Source organism: Falco cherrug, chromosome 5 (assembly GCF_023634085.1).
Source record: "Falco cherrug isolate bFalChe1 chromosome 5, bFalChe1.pri, whole genome shotgun sequence".
NCBI classification, from domain to species: Eukaryota; Metazoa; Chordata; class Aves; order Falconiformes; family Falconidae; genus Falco; species Falco cherrug.
In genome coordinates, this window is record NC_073701.1 from 54,008,125 (window position 1) to 54,029,848 (window position 21,724).

The window sequence follows — 21,724 nt, forward strand, 5'->3', positions numbered from 1 at the left end:
CCATTTTGTGAAGAAAAGACCCCATTTTTATTCTGTTTGGCCTGAAAACAGTATGCCCACCAGAATTTCACATGACAATGCTAGAACATTTGTGCCAAGTAATAGTTTCCTTGGAAAAACAGCTTTCAAAGCAGAAGGAGATATTCCCAGGTCTACTGAAGAAATAAAAAAAGAATATAACCTTTAAGATTCTTATTCACTGGGAAAAAAAATATTTTTTTGTTCCATGGGTAAACAGGTCTCTAAAGCGCACATCCATACAGGGAACTCTATTTTGTATTACAATTTTATTCACTTGCCATGAATATTAACAACATTAATCTACTGCAGATAATCTATTCAGTATATTTGAAAATCCATTTATTTTCACTTATTGATATGCATGTGTTACACTTGTATATAATACAGTATTTTCAGTGTTGGTTTAAGAACAAAGAAACAAAGAAAACAAATATTGAGAAGCATGATGTAGATTTTTGACCAAAGAGGGGCCATGTTCAGATTTTACAAAACAGCACATTTACACTTTGCACTGTCCCAGACAACCTCTTTAAGATGCTAACCTTCTGTCCTGCACCTGTTAGCATAAATCCATACAATATTAACCTATCCTAAAATACTGAGATACCTAGTTGCTGCTAATACAGTTTATCCTAATTAAATTTTAATCAGAAAAGAATATCTTTCCCTGCCAACATTTTTTATTATTTCTCAGCAGAATGATAGAATATACTTCTCAATTTTATTCCCAACAGTCATTTATTTTATTTAAGCTCTCCTGTGCAATAATACAGCAGAGGTAATGAAATGGGTTTGGAACAGCAGGGGCTACTGTGACAGGCAGAGCACTCCAAGGTGTTCATCCATCATGGAACTTAATATATAACTACCAAGCCTGTCAATGGCTTGTGATGATAAAATAATTTCCTTCTTTTTCTAGGACTCTGTTAGCCACACAGGACTTTTAAATAAGCTTGCCCCTATATATTTTTGACTACCATTAAGTGTGTGTGGTTTTCATTTCAATGCACCAAAGCATACACAACTCCATCACCCTCTCCAGTCAGCATGCTTATGCAGTGTCACTACAAGGAATTGCCAGTTGTATCAATATTACAGATGGTACAATATACATTAAATGGAGTATAAAATTATACATTCTGTAATAACTTAGAAAAAAGCTCATAGATGCTTAAGGCCTTTAAATATTGAGGATTTTTTTCATGTACAGCACATCACAAAGTTCAAAAATTGCTACTGAAACAAAAAATTAAAAAAATAAATATGATCTTGGCAAGGACCATATCTGAATTGGATGACCGTAAGCAAGCAAAATACCCACAAACTGTAAATCAGGGAGGGCACTAGGACTTTTTTCCTTTATAGCAAACAGACTGAGCAGACATCTACATAAGCATCCAACAGTACTTAGGTTCAAGCAAGAGATTTTATTTTTTAATAAAAAGACAAAAATTCCAAATGATTACCATCCAATTTCATAATTGCAAAACTCATTTACATCCCTGCCTACCTTTATAAAAAGGGATGAAATACTGTCATTGACTGCTTACCATGAATTTCAATGAATTAAAGGTTGGGAAAGTAAAATACATATCAGGAACACCCATCTCTTTCAAACTAAATGCAAATGTGTATCTTAAAGGTATAAAATGTCTTATAATGGAAGTGGTAATTGAGTTTTGACCACTACTTTTGTAACTGCCAAAGAGCTGCAGTAGTTGGCTAGCCTTAGGGAAACATGTCAACCTGACTATGCATTCTAATATGACTGATGTATTCAGATAACTATTACTTGTCAACAATAATTATTAACAATGGATATATATTTTCATTCCTATAACAAAAGCAACTTCAAGATGTTGAAATATGTACCTTTGAGAGCTCCAAGATTAGAATACAAATAAAAATGTCTAAAACTGCGCCATGCCAGAGGACAATTTCTGCAACAGAAATCTAATTAAAGCAGCGTGCAGTCCCACCAGCAATCTGAATGGTGGACCAGGGATCATTTTAGAGAGAAGGAACCAATACGTTTTGGAGGTTGACTTCATCAAGATGAAAAGCCACTGGTCTGGAATTGAGAATCTGAAAGATTGCTGCTTTTCTGCACCTTTTGAATATCAGCTCTTGTGATTACAGCTGCAAATTCCTCAGCAAGTGCAATTTTACAAGTGTACACAGTTCAATCAGTTGAAATCTTTGTGACACAGAAGTTCAAAATAACTTTCCAGTAGTTTTGTTCTCAAGGCTGTTGCTGATTACAAGCCAGGTTCTCATTGAAACAATTGATTCTGAAGGATACACCCCAGCAGTATAAAATTTCACTTCAGGTACTGCCTGGAGGAATGAAATTCCTATGTGTTGTATTTAATGTTATCAGCCTTGAGACTGACTTGATTTGTCTTTAGCTATCGGGTTACCTGTAAAGAAAAAGAAAATCAGAAAATCAAAACTGTACATAGAGAATCTGCTTCTGAAGTGCTGGAAACTGAGACTAAAATATAAGATCTCTGTGCAGCAAAGCTTTTTCAATTGTTCTTAAATAAGTGAATAATTCCCAGTGGTATTAGATGGGATTGCTCCCCAAATTAAATTGTGTGTTTAAGTGCCTTGTTGGAATTGGACTTGAGAAGGAGAAATTGAAATGTGACCATGCTTTAGAATATAATAAAACAATCTGAAGGTCACAAACTACCAACCCACAAATGTCAAAAGCATTGGTTTCAAGGAAAACTTCTGTATTCTGTTCATCCTTCTCAAAGTCAGAACCTCTGTATGGCAACAATTATGCTTTTAAAATGTTAGCCATTGAGTATAACAGTGACTGATATTGGAGATGTACTCCTCTGTTCTTTGCGTGCTACTTAAAACACAATCACGGAACCATAGAATCATTTAGGTTGGAAAAGGCAATGTTCACTTAAGGGCTAAATGCATCTTAGAAAGCAATAATCATTTAGCTGAGAAACAGGACAAAAATCATGCATACATAAACAAGAGAGAAATACATCCTGTTATTCACAAGATATAAAATAACTACAAAGGAATCCACTTAGAGCAGTTTCACCCAGCCTAACAAAACAAGAGCGGAACAGAAGGACCACCGAGAAAGAGCAGGAGACAAAGCATTTCACAGTAATTGGACCTTCCCCATTTCTGATTTGGATGTTAAACATTAGAAGAAAGAAATAATAATCCATCATATCAAAGAAACATAACTTTGAGGAATATTTCTGCTGTGTCAGTGCATACAATTAATGATAATGTAACATTTAAATATCAAGTTGTGTCAGGGGATGACAAGCCAACACTTGAAGAACAACCCACTGGAATGGTCACAGTAACACTTCACGACATCAAGGGGCATATGCTTTTCATTTTGATCACAGAGAGAAGGGTCGTGCTCCTTAATGATGAAACATTTTCTTGCCCTCAGCAAAGCTGTTTGCATACAGCTCTCGTCAGCTCTGCAGAAGCACTGCCATAAAGCAGAATATTAAAAGCTCTGTTCATGGAGTTCATTACTTCAGTTTGCCTTCTCCACCAAGCTGTTTCCAGGAACTGCATTTAAGAAGGCAATAATAAAATTGTGCTTTGCTATTTTTATGATACATGGGTTTATTTATTACACTGCTCTTATTTTGTTTTGTTCTTGCTGTTGGAAACAGCCTCATGTGGCCTCTTCTATAGTGGAAGATTGCCTGAAAAAATAATGAAGAATTAATTTCAAAGTCAGGCAACATATTTCTATGCCCTGCTCCAAAGCTCAAAAGGCTGACACAGCATCTTACTGTTATTTATTTTTTGCTTTATTGTAAGAAGCTGGAATCCTGCTCATGGACCCAGGTGTCAATGAGCTACGTAATGTGAAACGCACATCTCATCCTATCCACAGGATTTTAATAGCCTTATTTAAGATAAAAAAAACCCCAAACCAACCTGATACAAAGCACACTGAAGACAGATAAAAGGATGTGAGACTCCCAAAGAGGCCATGTAGAGGCAGGGTCAAAGCTTCTTACTTTTCCAAACAACAGGGTAGACCAAAACCAAAGCAGAATCAAGAGGAGAGTTTTCTCAGAGGTACAACTGGACAGGTACAGGCACTGGAACTTGGCTGAATTCCCTATTCTGCCTACATACCCATAGACTAGACCTTTGCTATTAAAAAGAGAGTGCCAGCTGACTTTTGAGAGACCAAGTTGATCGTGATCCAGCAACATGTCCTTGCTGCAAAGGCGGCTAGTGGCCTGGGCTGCACTAAACAAAGCATTGTCGACAAGCTGTGGGAGGTGATCCGTCACCTTTGCTCAGTACTGGTGAGGCCACACCTGCAGTTAGTGTGTCCAGTTTTGGGCTCCCCAGCACAACAGAAACATAGAGCTACTGGAGACAGTCCAGTAAAGGGCCACAGAGGCAAATAGGGGACTGGAGCATCTTCGTAAGAGGAAAGGCTGAGACAGCTGGGACTGCTCAGCCTGCAGAAGGGGAGGCTCAGAGATGATCTCATCAATGTGTGCAAATACCTGAAGGGAAGGCGCAAAGAAGATGAAGCCACGCTTTTTTTCAAGCGGTGCCCAGTGACAGGACAAGAGGCAATGAGTACAAATTGAAACACAGGAGGCTCCCTCTCAGAAAACACTTTCTTACTGTGAGGGTGACTGAGCAGTGGCACAGGTTGCCCAGGGAGGCTGTGGAGTCTACATCCTTGAAGATGTTCTACAGCCATATGGTCCTGGGCAACCACCTCTAGGTGGCTCTGCTTGAGCACAGGGTTTGGCCTTCCAGAGGTCCCTTCCAGCATCAACCATTCTGTGATCTGTTATTTCTATTACATCCAGCTCTGCCAATACAGGGGCTAAGGTGATAAACTGCATCTAGCAAAAAGAGTATTTTCACATGTATATGACTGCTCAGTTACATGTCTGTTTGGAAGTGTAAATGTGTTCTCTTCAGTCACAAAGAAGCTCAGCAAAACCATAAACTGCAGGACTACCTACTACACCCCCAGCCCCGCCACCCTCACCTAGCTCTAAAACCGTATTGTGAAAATAACTGTATAAAAGCAACATATACTGTTACATAGAATAAACAGATGATATAAAGAAGAAAAAAATCAGATAGTCATTCAAATCTCTGCTCTATAACAGAAGGCTAATAATATACAAAGGTCATTTTGTTTATACAGACTGCATAGGAAGTCAAGCTGCATACTCCTGATTTATGATTACATGAGTGGAGTTTTTAACTGCTTTCCATTACCAAAAGTTTGATTATTCCACCTGCCCACATTCTTATTGTATTTTTCTTCTTTTCCTTTTTTTCTGTTAACTTCCAGGTCACATAATGCTACTCTGAGTAACACACACAGGGGACTACATTTGCCTCTATGTAGGAAGGTAATACTGGTTATGTGTGAGCACAGACCAGACATTAACATTAATGGAAGTTATATATCCATAGACATCAGGGAGAGAATAGACCTCTCAGATGCTAAAGGCAGTTTCATAACGAAGCAATGAAATTTTAGGTAATATCTAGTGATGGTATTCCCAGAAATGCTTAATTTTGGATGTATTAAAAGCTATTTGGTTTGACTGGCTGGGAAGCAAGGTATGGTGCCAAACGTCTTTATAGGAAAAGGGGGACTGATAGCACAATTTGTCAGATCCTTAAAATCCTAAGAGAACAGTAACACATTGAAAGGGTGCACATCAAGTCTAATAATTTTTTCAATTAATAATTTATATTAGACAAATTAACTTTGCTGCTGTTTAACAATACATATTTAAAAAAAATGACATAAAACCTATAGCATCCTACATGTAGATTTGAATTAATTTGTTCATTCTTGGAATACAGTGACTCCCTTTATGCTAGTATATTTTTTCACATGGTTGTTGCATCATAAATACAATGCATTAGACTCTCTTCACTTTCTTGTACAAAACATGCAATTAAAGTATAATTACTCCACAGTTGCAGGCTTTTCAATTTGAATTAGTGAGTGGCTGCTGTAAATTGGCTCTAATTGTATGTGAACTCACTTGTTTTATTTTAAAACAACAATATATAATTAAATACAAGTGAAGTTTTCCATGTTTCTTCTGCTTAGTAAATGTTCAAAACAGATTCAGTTTTTGGGTAGAACATTTTTGCCAGGGTAACTCAGAATGGACCAGAAATTCAAAGACCTCAAAGGCAGTGCATTAGAAAAGCCACCAGCTCAAAAAAATTCCCACAGCTGATGAATACAGCAGCTAATACCAACCATTCCATAAGAACAGATTCCCAATAAAAACACAGCCTGATACTTCTACTCAAGATTTCCTTCTGCCTTAGAAGAGCAGAGGAGGAAAATCAAGACTATAGGATGTAAAGAATGGCTGAGTTAATATTCCCTGGATAGTAAAGTGCTTTTCCCTACTTTTGTGCACCTAAGCATCAAAGTCACAGGATCACAAATAGGTATAGTACAAATCTTCTGTTTCTTCAGAGAAACAAATGTATCACTAATTATTTGCTAACTACAGAATAGTTTAAATATGCCAGTAAGGCATGTAATTAATTATTACTTAATAGTATTAGAAGAAAATCGGTAACAATATGCAGTATACTGAAATAAGTGTGTGCTAGAACATTTCATAACACAACTTTGTACATTACTATTTTTTGACTGGCAGCTGTTTCAATTTTTTTCTATGTTTATTGCAAACCATATACAAAATCCATATTAGAAACAGACTCTTGAGTTTGCAAAGTCAAGCACTCGAAAGTTAGCACCTTGCCTTTCTACAGGTGCCCTTGCAACTCCAATTCTATTTCTTTTCCATCGTGTACAGTAAACAGAATTTACTAGGGAAGGAGTGCTGGAGGGAAGTCTGTTATAATGTCATTGGGACTATGTATCAATGCAAATGTAGAAAGGGGCAAATTTTTAAGCCAGTGTTTCTTCCCTCCACAGATGATTCAGCAAGATGATGGACCCTTGCTCCAGGTTTTCACCAAAGCATGATGGACCCTTGCTCCAGGTTTTCACCAAAGCATATAAATAAACACAAGAAATAGAAAGAACTTAATACTGGGTTGTTTAGGTTTTCTTTAATTAGAACTGTTTCATCAACTGTATAGGATTGTGTGTGTGGTAATAGCCTGTGTCATCAGAGCATACTCAAGAATCATCGAGTTATCTTTTGGGGGGGTTGTTTTTGGTGGATTTCCCCCCCCCCCCCCCCCCCCCCCGAGATATATAAGATAGAGAAAGGAAATTTTTATTTCTTTTTAAAGCAACTAATAGCTGACCCTGAGCCAAGTGGAATTTCATGAGACAAAGAAGAGCCATCTTGGCACCCCTGTCATTCTTCTGTAAGATATTAAAGGCATATGGGAAACAAAAATGGTGTGGGGATTTCTAGCAAATATAAAAAGGGTCTCACAAGTATATTAAATGACCAACATGAGATAAGGTAAATACAGGGAATGCTACAAGAATCCCATAAATAAATGCTTGAAGAAAGAGGCCCAAGAAATGGCTAGCTATGGACTGTCCTCCAGGGCACGGAGACATCTCGTACCAAGACAGCCCTTATTTGAATGCAGTACATTTCCATCCATTTTGTGTCCTTATTTTTATATTCTTTCTTATACTGTATGTAAACAGATCACAAAAACAAGTAATAAAACATGGTCAACAAAGTGATTCTTTAGCAAACATTTCCTAATAAGGAATGGTCTTGAAGGGGGCTGTATCAGTCATATTTTTCCATGACATAAATACTTCTATTTTGGTAGCGAAAACCTAATATGAATATTAGAATGCAGAAACAGAAGGGCCCATACAACCAGAAACAAACATCTGCCAATGCATTTTTTCCACTTATGCCCTCTAAAAATGAGGCCGAGGTTGGAAATGAATCTTTTGAACAGATGGAAGCATGCTATTTCCTGGACCTTCAAAATCCATACAGTGTGTTTGCCATGCAAACTGATACATGGCTTATGAAAGCAAATGACAGTTTGCATTGCCACTTGTGCATGCTTATTCACTGAAACAGTTCAACTTGTACTTGGAAGGTGCTTCTGATCTAATACCTTGTACCAGTGATATTCACAAGTACTTTGCAAACATTAACAAAGGACAGGCTCAATATTTCCTCACAGCTTGAGGATCCAGTAATTTATTTTCTAAAGTGGGGAAGCTGGACGAAAAGAGCTGTTAAGGCCCTTTTTGCAATAGGGCTCCTATATGCATACGCACTTCACAGTAGAGAGGCATGGATTTGGGTGTTTATGCTAAATAACTTTCTGGGAGCACAAGGAACCATTTCAGAAGTCTAAGAAATGTCAAGGTGATTCAACCATATGTCAAGGGTACACTTGCTAAAGTAACTGCAGCAGATACCTGTGAGTTAGGAAACAGGCCCTTGTTTCAGTGTCACAGACTATTTGACTTGGGCTAATGACAGAAGGAAAAAGTTGAGTGATTTGTGAGCAGTCTGGAAAACAGATGATAACTATATGGATTCATTTACCTTCAGAGGTTACATATTGATAGACTTTTTTTCAAATTTTCAAGTTTCATTCCTACTCATAAAACTTCGGCTCTACCTAAGTTTTGATATCAAGACTCAAGAACTTCAAATTTTTCCTTTTATTTTAGGCACTGCAGTATGAAAAGTGTTAGTCTAAACATGTTCCCAAGCCTGTGATGGAGCAATTTAGAATTCTAGATCCTCAGGGCTGTCCTTCAGCAAACATCTCTAGCTCATTTTATTAATTAAACAGAACATTTCCCAGTACACTTAAATGGCTCACAAGTTTCCCATGTCTTTGATAACCACCAGACTCTAACGCTTTTAATTCTTTCATACTTTCATCACACTGTAACTAATCAGAATTTCATTTGTGATAATTCTTGTGTTTGGACTTTCCACTAGAAAGAAACAAATGTGTTGAAAACTCATTTCAAACAATTCCTTTTGAAGTATAATTCTGTATTTCTTGTTTTCCCACTGCTCTTAATGATTCCAGCAGGACATTTTTGGTGTTAAAGTGAAGACCTAGACAATCGGTGTTAAAAATTGTAATTAAAATTAAAAGGTTTTGGAAACATTTCACAAGTATATTGAGCTTTCCACTTGCTCAAATAATCTTGAAGTTAGGACTAAAAAAATAGGTAAATGAAAAATACTTTAGAGCACAGCATACATTCCTGAAAATGTCAGAGTTCTTCATCTTAAACATGATTTTAAGATTAAACAGACAACATTTAGCATATTTTAGGAATATAGTGGAAATAGCCCTTTCCCAACTTTTTCTGAATGTTAAGCAATCCCGTATGGGATGCTGGGGTTTCAACTACAAAGCAACACCTAACAATGTATCAAGCCATACTTCCTTTCTAAGTGCTCTGCTCTTCTCCAGCGCATCTGCTGCTTTCCCATGATAGTGAGTAACTTCAGTTCATCAACTGGCTCTACCTTTGAAAGGAGAGTGAGTGAAGAAAGATGTTTTAAGGCTCCCAGAAGCACCTGACTGACACACTGAGGCTGCTTAGGAGTGCAATGCAGAGTCTCTCCAATCACCCTCCTGAAGCTCTGCCCAAATAAGCCATGATTCCTGGACATCTGCAGCAAACTAAGCAACTACAATGAGGAGTACGGTAAAACAATTCCTGTTAATACTGTGTAAACCTGTATTTGTACACACCTGCTGCTCTGTGAGTAATAAACCAGGGCTGGAACACATTTTCTGGAGTGGTTTGACTCTTTATTCCTCAACGAACGTTCTGGCCCTTCCTTAGAATCCGACCAAGACTAGGATTCATCACAACTAGTGCTCCAACATGGAGCCAGAATATTTTGTGTGTGTGGAAAAAACAAAAATTGTCATCAGGCACAGCAGAAACCTCCTTTCTCTACTTCTCCATTCGGACTTGAGGAGTTTTACACGTTTGCCTAAGAAACAAACACATGTCAAGTACTACACTGTTACGGAATTATTTACAGAAAACAAAACTGGGATAGATGTAATTTTCTTTAACTTACAAGGAACAGTACAAAATGACAGGAAAAAACATATTTCAGAATCAGAGCAACTTCTCTCAGCAAAAAAGCATGGTCTCAAAAACAACCCACAAGCAATAACAGTAACCCCAAAGGAAAAGGTTTAAACATACTCAAATACAAACTCATTGAGTTTTCACCAAAAAGCAACAGAAACCAATAGATAAATCCCATTTTGGCAAGTGTATCAGCAATCCTTAACTATGATAACACAGCAATTGAAAAGTTCTTTGAAAATAAGCCCCAGGATAAACCTGTGGTACAGAAAAGAACGATGAAGTAAGAATATGACTCCTTCTAAATGAAAGATCTGAGTGTGTTCTTCCCATATATGTTTAAAGGAAAAAAAAACACAACCAAACCAACCAACCAAACAAACCCAAACAAACAAACAAAAAAAAAAAACCACAACAAAAAAACCCTAAAACCAAACAAATGTTTAAAGTTTGAAAAGTGTGAGCATTCTGCAGAGAACTCTACCTACAATCATTTCTATGATTAGTAGGTTACAGGAAATACCATAAAATAACAGATGACATATTTCAGAAAACAAAATTAAATTCAGACAGCTACTTCCTTATCTAGATATTTGAGATGGTTTTTGGATCTGCTAATAATGATTGTTTCCAGATAGGGTTGCACAGTACCTCAAAAGATCACCTAAATCTCTTTAAATGATTCTTAGATTATTATTCTCCTTTTTTTTTTTTTTTTTTTAGGCTTTAAAATTAAATTATATGCTGCAGTTCATTAGAAATATACATTACAAGATTAAACTCATAACTTCAATAACTTGTTGTTTTAATAAAATATCTACACTTTTAAATACTATTAAAAAAATGTGTATGACTCTGTATTCATGTTTCCTTGATCTTGATAGTTTACAAAATAAACTTAATTGATACAACTCACTGGGGCAATTATCATAGTGTATTTCTGATGAAGACATATGAGTTATGTCAAGGGTAAATCTAATTTGTTCGTTTTTCAAATGTACTTGATTATTATTCTCTTCCAAAAGGTAATGCCACTACAATGCACATACCTAAACTTTCTCCGTGTTTCTGTAACTCGGCAGAGAGATTTAATTTATGGTAGAATTGTTTTAACAATTTTTCATTTATAGGCAACAGTTTTATATTAAAAGAAGACTTATACATAAAACTTATTTTACTTTCTGTAACAGATAATAACTGTAGAAATACAGACAAGGATATATCCTCTTGAGGTTTTTGTGGTGATCACAACTCCATAGTGGGACTGCAGGATGGCGGCATAAAAGACTGCAAGACAATTAGTTAAATAAATGTAATTTTCTTCTTACACCACTGATTCAATCTAGTCATCCCATCAAGTGGGAGCTAAAAACAACCTCCTTCCTTTTAACAGACAAGGAAACTGAAGCATAATAAAAGGAGTCATGCTACCCTTCAAACTGTGAGACAGTAAATGGAGAAGGAGGGATAGGAACATTGTCCTCCTGTCTTTGACTCTACCTGACCTCACTTACCTAAAGAAAAGCCTACTGTTCTCCTTGACTGAAAAGGAAAACCTGGAACAAGCAGTTTCCTGTGTTTAATATTCTAAAAATAAAAAAACCAACCAAACAAACCCCCCAGCCTTGTTTTAAAACTAGGTTGAGGATTTAAATTGCCTAATAGCTATAAAAGGTTTTCATCTTTTAATATATTTTTCCAGAAATAGGGAAAGAATGAACTTCAAATTATCCCACTAAAAAATCAGGTAGTCTAAATTAATTACATTTGATGTATTTTTTTTTTGTTCCAGATGTTTATGGTGTGTTATTTGTTCTGGGATTTTGAATGGAGAGTAACAATCCATTTGGACAAGGTCAAAAGAGAAATGTAAATTATTTCCTTACCTGTAATTTTATCTTCTCTATGAGGGTACCTGCTGCTTTGCTAGTGCAGTACTGATGTGTTTTCTGCCTTTGTCCCAAGCTTCAGAGATCCCTCTGGTGATTTTTCCCCACTTGCTTACCAACTTCCACTGCTGGCATTTTGAGGTAGTGCACTCACATTTGGCTCCAGGAATACTGTCAGCTGAGGGAATATAAGACAACTAAAAAACAAGTTAGAAAACAGCAGAGCAATATCCAGGCAGGAAAAAAAAAAGTTCAAAAACAGTGAATCAGTCATCAACTTGAAACCCTTCGATCATTTTCCTCTCTCTTTTTATCCACTTAGAATCTCCACATGAAGAAAAGACTTTCCCGTGCTTGGGGAAATTTTAGCCAAAGTCCAGGGTGCTGACAGAGTAGTGGGTACCCATTCAGAGAACAAAAAATTATTTTAAGGGCATATAATTTTAATTTTCTCCAGTATGAGTACCCATCACGCCATCAGTCTAATACAAATAAGAAACAGAAGAAAGGTGGCAGATTTGGGGGATTTCAGAAAAATCCCTGTCACTCTGTCTCAAGCCTTAACAGATCCAAGGAATAGGAAGACTCAAGGGCTTTTCAATTAAAAGCTGTCATTGATGAACAATTAAAAGGATTTTTCATTGTCCAGGGAAAAATACACAAAAGTCTGGTTCACTAAAAAGTAGTCAAGATTATGGTTGCTGATTCCCAACTAATAGTTGTAGTTGTCTTGGTCATCAGAAAAAAGAAGGGAAAAGAGCAACTAGTACTGTCAATTAAGCAAATATATTGAACACAAAACAGAGAGCATATCCACCACCCATGCTTGAAGTTGCATGTAGATGACAAAATTTCACCATCATCCTCTTGCACTTTTTACATGTAATGGTCAGAAGTTCCTGTGGCGTTCTTGGAAGAAGATAGCATAACACACTGGTATTAATTCCAAAAAAATGACGGCTTTGATGCTTTTTCCCAGCACGTGCCCTGAAATCACAATAAACTGATGCACGTAACTAGCACCATTCCTGAACTGATTATAAATGGCTTCATGCTTGAGTGTTATGGAGATTTCCAGGTGAAAGTGACAAATTCCTATAACTCCTCTGTACTGGGGATCACCTTGATACATGAGCTCCAGAAATTTAACTAAGAACCTGCTTTGGTATTGGATTGAATTTGTCTTTCCCAAAGAACCTGGCCAGTTGTCTTCATACCTGCATCTTCTCATTATCTTCTGACTAGTATGTGACCAAAGACAAGGTGTATGAATGAATCAGAGTAGCTAATCACAATTAGACACTGGTATTATAAAATCTCAAGTAATGAAGGAAACACCAAAAGGCTCTGAAGAGGTTATTGCCTTCAAATTTCAGGAATGTGAGTACCTATGATGTGCTTTAAGGTCAAGAGAGAGGAAAAGGACTCTGGTAATTTCTTGAATGACCCTCCAAAAAGAAATTGGCTTTGCAAGTAATCAGCTTCAAACTTGTCAAGTTCCATTGTAGGAAAAAAGTCTCGTGTTCCTTTTTCATACTTTGAAAATGTTGAACAGTAATTATTAACTGGAATTAGAATGATGCCTTGAAGATGATAAATTCCCTATGCTCTCATTTTCCAAGGTCACTCTGAAAAGATGACAAGGAGGCAGGACAGAGGGATCTTGGAATACTAGTAAGAACAGCTGCTCTGATTTTTCAGTGAATTTGCCTGAATTGGTAATAGCACAAGAAGAGGTAAAGTCCTTTGGTCTTCTTTTGGTAGGGACATGTTCCTGAGCCACAAAGCTTGAATTCAAGATGCAGGGACAAGCTGTTGTTCTTGTGGCTGGCATCAGTAAGATCTTTTCTGGCATTCTTGAACAGGAATAGGCAAATCTGTTTTGGACTTCTTAAAATATGCTGCTCTGTTAAGATTCTTTTATTACTACTGAGTTTGTAGGTACACGTTAGTTAGACACAATCCATTGTTTCCTTGAGATCATATCTATCTTCATAAACTGGAGACACACTTCACTGTGTTCACTTCTGGTTTTAGAGGTCTTGCCAATATAATTCTACAGGCCACATCACACAAATAAGTCGTGGTGAACTGGCCATCTTGCAGCTTCACTCAGAATCTCTACTTCAGAGCTCTATGACATTTGTCACTGTAGATATGGAAGGGGATGATTGATAGCCAGGACTGTGAGGTCTGAGAAGGAATCACCTGTGTATGCTAATAAATCAGTAGAAAAAAAACCTCAAAATCCATTTTATAGAACATATAAAGTCCTTTGGAGTCTTTTCTCCATACACAGCAGTAGTGTCTTCCCTAAGATTAACCTGGTGCTCACCAAGGTGGAAGAAGGAGTAAAATACAAGCTATGAAAAAAAAAATAATGAATGATTAGGATATTCTTACGGAAATTAATTTTGTGTTGGTCCTTTTTTAATTTAGTCCTCAATCTTCTACTTAGTCTTGCCTGAAATATATTTTTATTCTTCATTTTGAACAGTTCTTAGATAGGACAGGACTATCTTCTTTATTCTTATGGAGAAATAAGTAAGGTTTACAACCATGCTCACTTGGCTCTGCAAGGGAATAACATCTGAGTAATAGGATTTCAACTGGTTTGAGAGTCGTTCACTCTTCCAGTGGTGACTGTGCATAATGCTTTGTAAGACTGACTTTCTCTGCTTGATATTGATTATTATCCATTTCCTTCCTTCCCTATTAGAAGGCAGAAAAGCAGAGCTGCAACAGGGCGGTACTGAAGTTTTCTATAACCATTCCTAATGAGTAAGGAAATACCTCAAGAAAACTATGGAATTTTGGAAAATTGAAAGTAATACTTTTTGGACAGTTGGGGGCTGCTTTTCCACTTCCTCAATATGAGCTCTGCAACTAAGCAGTGATGCACAGTTTGTGAAGCCTGTGCCAAATACCCGTGGAAAGAGGCATGAGTTCTGCCTGCAGCTATCTAGGTAGTAGGTAATGCGAGGTTTCAGAACACTCCAGTCTCTCTGAGCTGAAATGTATCATTTCTGGCTGCAGAAATGATCCAAAGAATCCCTTACAGACTTGAAAGGAGGGTGAGACAAGAAAGAAACACTAGTTTTAGAGCATGCCAGCATGACTCATATGATGCTGGCATCTGAATATCATCTTCCTATATGGGAACTTGTGAGGTAGTAGAAGCTGACAAAAGATTTTCCAGGAAAATTAAAAAGGACTGCCAGATATTCAAAGAGCCTTTCTTGCACAGCTGCGAAAGGGCAAAGAGACTGGCAGAATGGAGCTGCAAATGAATGGAAATGTCTTTGATTCAGTGTCAGGAATTTTCCACTTTGTGGAGAAGTGGAGAAAACCAGTAATTTACATACAGCCTTCAGAACTCATTCTTATTTTCCATCACAGAGGCAGAAAATTATTCTTCAGACATGAGGTCAATATCTCAAACATGCCAGCAAAGGAAAAATTGGGGGGGGGAGGGGGGAGGGGGGGGAGAAAAGAAAGGAAAATACATCACAAGTTGAATCTTTTGGGACAAAGGCAGAAAACCTCTTGGCTGTACTGATGGAGTGGAGGAATCCCATGTGGAAGAAAATAATACTTGCAAAAATCACTGATTAGTTAATTAACCACATTAACTGAAAACCAATTGCATTTTTTAAAAATATTGCAGAAATATTTTCCTTTTATTTTCAAGTAATTCTGTCAATTTTCAGGTTCTGCAGAAGCTAAAATGATGCTTTACAGTGGATGCTAGCTGCAGTCTTACCTTAGAAAAAACTATTCCCTCATAAAAATGTATAAACCACAACATACATTACTAACAGTCTGCAAGTGTGATGAAGGGATTGCAAAAGATTTCATTTCTCATGACTTGTACAGTGTGTCTACTCACCAAAAAAAAAAAAAAAAAATAGAGTAACCCTTCCAGATAGCTAAAGACAAGACTCAGTGTATTCACAAGGAGTTGCAGCAAGGGACTGAAAAAATACAAGGAAAAATTGCAAACCTTCTAGGCAAAAAATGCTATTCTGTTTTAGAAATTATTTTCTTTCAAATAAGGCATTAACAGGCTCACTCCTTCCAAAAGAGCTGTGCCTATGAATATTGCCGTTAACCCATTCTCTCTTTTGATATTCCTCAGTTTTAGTTCTTAATATCAGTATCCATAGGACTCAAAGTCAGAACAGAACAAAATAAAATTTGAGACCAAAGATGTCTTGGGGTTGAATGTTTGGATTATCTTCACCTGCCCAACAAGTTTTCTGACCATTCAGCCTATGGCTCTGCTTATAACATTTCACTCCACAACACTTCTTCCTTTAGTCATTTCCACCATAACTTGTGTTTTGTGGGTATTTTTCAAGTACATTAGCCTCTGCGGAAAGGACTATGACTTGTCTAGATTTCTGTGACCTACAAATGGACATCATCAAGCTGTAGGCCTAAACTTATGTCAAATGTAGACTTGTAACAGGAACTTTTTAACAGGGTAGTACTAGGCATGCCAACTTCACATTAAAGAAGTAAATAAAGTATATAGCAGCTATTTTTCAGAAAATCAGTGAATTGCACAGCCCTGAATACTGATGATTCCTTGTAACATATGTTGGCTGCAGTGCTAAATATTTTCATCTAAATGTCCATGTGTCCCAAAAGATTAGTGTTTAGGTGACCTACAAAAAACCCAGAGCTTCAGTATGACACAATTGTGATGCCAGATCAAAAAAATAATTACTGACTTATACAAAAACCTAACGTGACCCCAGAAAATATCAACCTATTTCCATTACCAGCTCATTTGCCCCCTGAAACTTGTATGTATTTTTAGGAAAATGTGTACGTACCACTTATTGCTATTTTAATAACAGATTAGATACAGTTGGGTCTCTAAGTTAGCAATGAGAAACATGCTGAGACAGCTGCAGATTTCTCCTGGTGACAGATTAGCCAAAGGCATGGAAAGAGATACCATAGCAACAAGGAGGCTGTCACAAGTACAATCACTCTTTTCCATGGGTAATATTTTGCCACAGTTTGTGCACTTACTTATATTGTAATCACATCCTTTTTATGAACCACGAGGTATTCCTAGTCACTGTATTATTTCTGTAAATCTTCATCTGAAATTAAGGTAGAAGGTGAGGAGTCTGTAGACAGAGGCTCTGAAGTGAGGCAGGGGAATAGAACAGTTTCACAGTGATGTTGTTTTTTACTTTACTCATACAGCCCCTTAAATAATACTAGGAAAAGCAATTCCTGTCATTATTTTACTACTAAAACATGACAGATCATTGATTTACCCTGTAAGTATTTAATATTTCACAGTGTTCAAAGTAAAAAGGAAATTGTTTCATGTGATGGAAGTTAGTAGCAGTTTTACACTGAAAAAATGTCATGTGAGAAATACGTTGCCTTATTAGCACTGACTGACCACAACTACCACATGTCTGGCCTATCGGAAACATCCTAGAAAAACCTATACACAATATTTATATGATGAATTTCTGCTTTTTCTAATTATGTGTCATTACTACTGCTGTTTTTTAAAAGCCTGGAGGAGGAAAAGGAGGAAAGACATGAGGGAAGAGGCTACCGCAATGGCAATTTTTCTTTTCAACTCTGGCAGAAAAAAAACAGCAGTACTTATTCCATTTCCCACCCTCTGCTGCTGCTGAAGAGCCTGTGCATCTGCTGCTCACCCGGAGAAGCACAGATGAACTAACATAGCTGCATTGCTAACACTGATGTCAGGCTCAGCTACAAGAAAAATGCCATTTTCTTCTCATATCCAGGGACACATTTTAGCTCTCTTGTATTATGTTGTCTTACTCAAGCAGTGGTTATGACAGCACTGGTAGTAGTAGAGTCACCACTAACGCTGCCTCCAGATACTGGGAATCTCAGTAGCCTGCTGCAAAGTATTAGTATGCACAGGTACCTAACAAAGGTCCTTTCACTCTGTGCTGAAAGGCTTATGAACAGCATATTTTATAAATTCAAATATAAATAAAATTACTGCCTCTCCTTTCAGCAGCTGTAATTAATTTAGAAACAGTCCAGCATCTGCGAGTGAGAAAGATGAGATAGAAAATGTAAGCAGTATTTATAGATAGCAACAGAACTACATTGATTCATGGTTGAATGCATGTAGTGAACAACATTTGGCTTCACATGCAGCCAGTTGGTGTGTTTGGATGGTACACTTTCTCCTCTTCCAAGGATGTTATTCAATTTCCAGTTTCTTTTAAGCTCTGGATGCCATAATGTAAAATTAGATTAAATGGAATATTACAAATATCTGACTTCAGGCTCTCTCCAATATTGTTTTGGAATGTAGATAAACACTCTCAGTATGGATTTCTCTCCATCCTGGCAATATTTCTGTTCTTTTCACACTAGTCGTCTATCTCTGGTATTGATTTGGAAAGCAGATTTGGATTTGGAATGTAGATAAATATACTCAATATGGATTTCTTTTTGGCCCTGTAATATTTCTCTTTTATTTCTCTCTGTCCTTGTAATATTTTTTTTGCAGTACTCTATTTCTAATATTAGTTTGGCATACAGTTACATAGTAATATATTAGATATTGATTTCTTTCTGTTCTGCAGCGTGCTTTTATCAACATATTAAAAATAATAGCCAGTTTTCAGAGCAACAATTGCAGTTCCTTCTGCCCCTTATAAAAGTGTGGGTGCTTAGCTATTCTAGAAACTGGATGCTCATTTCCAAAATATGGCCATTCATGACCTGTCTGAAAATACTACTTTCACTTGTTTATAGGAAAACGTTCACCTTCAGCTTCTAGAGATTTTCAGAGGTTAATAATCAATACTTGCTATGCATTACATCTAAACTTTTTCATTAATTTATATTATTAGTATTAGTATTATTAGTAGTATTATACCAACAAGTCAACTGTATACAGACATGCACTGGTTGCAATTTTTGCTGAATAATAGGTACTGGACATGTTGCTTATCATAGTATAATTCACTGATTTTGATCATCACTGTGTATCTTCAGAACATTAACATTTTGAAGCTTCTCTTACACTATATTGCATTTGATAGTGGTCAAAGTCCAAAGCTTCCCTAACTGACAAAGAATGGAGGGCTTTTTTGATCATCTTCCTACTGAAAACCACATCAAAAAGACTAAAGTCTCCAAGCCAGCTTCTTCCTTTTCAACATTAAGTGAATGTTAGGCACTAAGCTAGTCATCATAGCTCTCCTTTAGAGTTATTAGGGAGACTTAAGCACCTCCAGAAGATAATTAATCTGACTTACTTTGGGATAAAATTAATTGCCCTCTGGAATTGAGTAATTCTCTCCAATACTAAAAAGACAGCCTAGAACTTAAGCTAGCCACCTCATCTAGACAGTCCTAACCCAAGAAAAGTCAAGTAAATTCCACTACATATATTTTAACCAGAACTTAGTACTTAGCGTTAAACTATGCCTCATTCCACAAGCAGTTCTACCAAATAAAACTAAAAGCTTAAGGACAAGGTACGATTTCATTACTGCCAATGGTTCAAAGCTGTGCCACGGCAGGTTAGACTGGATATTAGGAAGCATTTCTTCACCAAGAGGGTGATCAAACACTTGAAGAGGCTTCCTAGAGAGGCAGTCGATGCCCCAAGCCCTCAGTGTTTAAGAGTCATTTGGTCAATGCCCTTATTAACATACTTTAATTTGGTCAGCCCTGAATTGGTGTAGTGGGTTTGCGTGGCAAGGTTTTGATACAGGGTGGATTCCTTGAGAAGCTACTAGAAGCTTCCCCCACATCTGATAGAGCCAATGCCAGCTGTCTCCAAGATCCGAGTCCATCAGTGGTAACACCTCTGGGATAACATATTTAAGAAAAGGAAAAAAACCCTGCACAACTGCAGCAGGCGAGAGGCGTGAGGCTGTGTGAGCGGAGCACCCCTGCAGCCCCCCAGGCCGGTGCAGGCGGAGGGGCAGGGGGGGCTCCAGGCCCGGAGCAGAGGTTCCCCGGCAGCCCCTGGGGAAGCCCCTGGTGAGGCAGGCTGTGCCCCTCAGCCCATGGAGGGTAACGGTGGGGCAGATCCCCACCTGCAGCCCCTGGGGACCCCACGCCGCAGCAGGGGGTGCCCGAAGGGGGCTGTGGATGCCCAAAGGAGGCTGTGACCCTGTGGGAAGCCCATATTGAAGCAGGTCTGCTGGCAGGGCTTGTGACCCCACGGGGGACCCAGGCTGGAGCAGCCTGCGCCTGAAGGGCTGTGCCCTGTGGGAGGGACACATGCTGGAGCAGGGGAAGAGTGTGAGGGGGAGGGAGCAGCAGAGATGTGAGATGAACTGACCGTAACCCCCATTCCCCATCACCTTGCACTGTTCAGGGGGAGGAGGTCGAGAAATCAGGAGTGAAGTTGAGCCTGGGAAGAAGGGAGGCGGGGGGAAGGTGGTTTTTTTTAAGTTTTGGGTTTATTTCTCATTAACTTCCTCTGATTTGAATGGTAATAAATTAAACTAATTTCCCCAAGTCTGTTTCACCCATGATGGTAGTTAGTGAGTGATGTCCCTGTCCTTATCTCAACTCGTGAGCTTTTTGTTATATTTTCTCTCCTCTGTCCATTTGAGGCGGGGAGTGATAGAGCAGCTTTGGTGGGCAGCTGGTGTCCAGCCAGGGTTAAATGACCACAACTGGTCAGGCAGTTGGACTAGGTGATTGCTGTAGGTTCCTTCTAAAGGGTATAGTCTATTCTATTCCATTTCACATGAAAAATATCAATGCATATTTCCCTACATCTTCATAAAATATCAGCCCAGGGACATTCCCCTCTCCCTGGCACAAGTGTGCACTTCTTCAGTCATGTCACAGCTCCAGGATCTCAAGATGAGACCCAGAATGCATGACTTTACCCGTGTTCCTCTGCTCTAGTATCTGCTGGAAATACACATGGGTTTATGGGCTGCCCAGGAGCTCCAAGCTAGTCTCAGGGTGGATGCCTGGGGAACTGGGACCACAGGAGGCATTGCAGCGTGCACTTTCATATAGGTTACATGCAGCTTCTGGTGCTTTTGTTTAAAGTCAGTCTCTATTATAAAGACAGAGGGCAATGTACTGTTCTTAAAAATACAAGGAAAGCCCGGCATCTAGATCTGCCCCTAAAAAAAACTCTATCCAGAGACCTCTGGTACGGAATACACCCCATAACTGAAAGAAATGTGAAATTATTTCTCATCAGCAATTATCTGACTGCAAAATGTTGTTTTCTAGTATTTTTAATGGGCTTCTTTGTTTAATATAAACTCACAGCATTTTTAAAATGTCATTGTAAATTTTATACATAATACTGCTATATTTTTTAGTTTTCAACTGGTGGGAAAATTCCTGTGTTTTAAACAGACATTTTCCTTATTTTGCAAAAAGAAAAGGAAACACAACCAAAAGAGCAGTTTGAATGAAAACAGTTATATCAGAAAAAGGCTGTAAGAAGAAAAAATATTTCAAAGGTAAAAAAAAAATCTTTGGATTTTCTCCTTTTGTAACACTTTTGTCATCATTTAAAGAGGGCAATGTGGCAATTTTTTTTGTGTGTTTATTTATTTATCAGAACATTGAAGCTGGTCAGATAGAAAAAAAAAAATCAATTCCTTCCTCTCACAAGTTTCTCAGTCTGGAGGAGAATGCCACAACGTGCCTGCTAGATCTCAGCTATGTGCTAATCTCAGCTAATTTTATAATGCTCCTATGTGTTTCTGAACATCCTTTTGTTGTGGTGTAATGCTCA

General features: G+C 37.8%; 1 protein-coding gene across 2 annotated transcripts in view; it reads right to left on the minus strand.

The window, feature by feature from the left end:
* Nucleotides 1-338: 338 nt before the first annotated feature.
* TAFA2 (TAFA chemokine like family member 2) overlaps nt 339-21,724 on the minus strand; it is a 192,084-nt gene continuing 170,698 nt past the window's right edge. The window contains exons 5-6 of one of the 2 annotated variants that reach the window (XR_008732573.1): nt 9,730-9,977; nt 339-2,441 (exon numbers count right to left, since the gene is read on the minus strand). Coding sequence is in view for 1 of the 2 variants with exons in the window: in XM_055712540.1 (XP_055568515.1) it covers nt 2,430-2,441 (12 nt within the window). In the remaining variant the exon portion in view is untranslated. The remainder of the gene's footprint in view (nt 2,442-9,729; nt 9,978-21,724) is intronic. The other variant, XM_055712540.1, reaches the window with a different exon arrangement.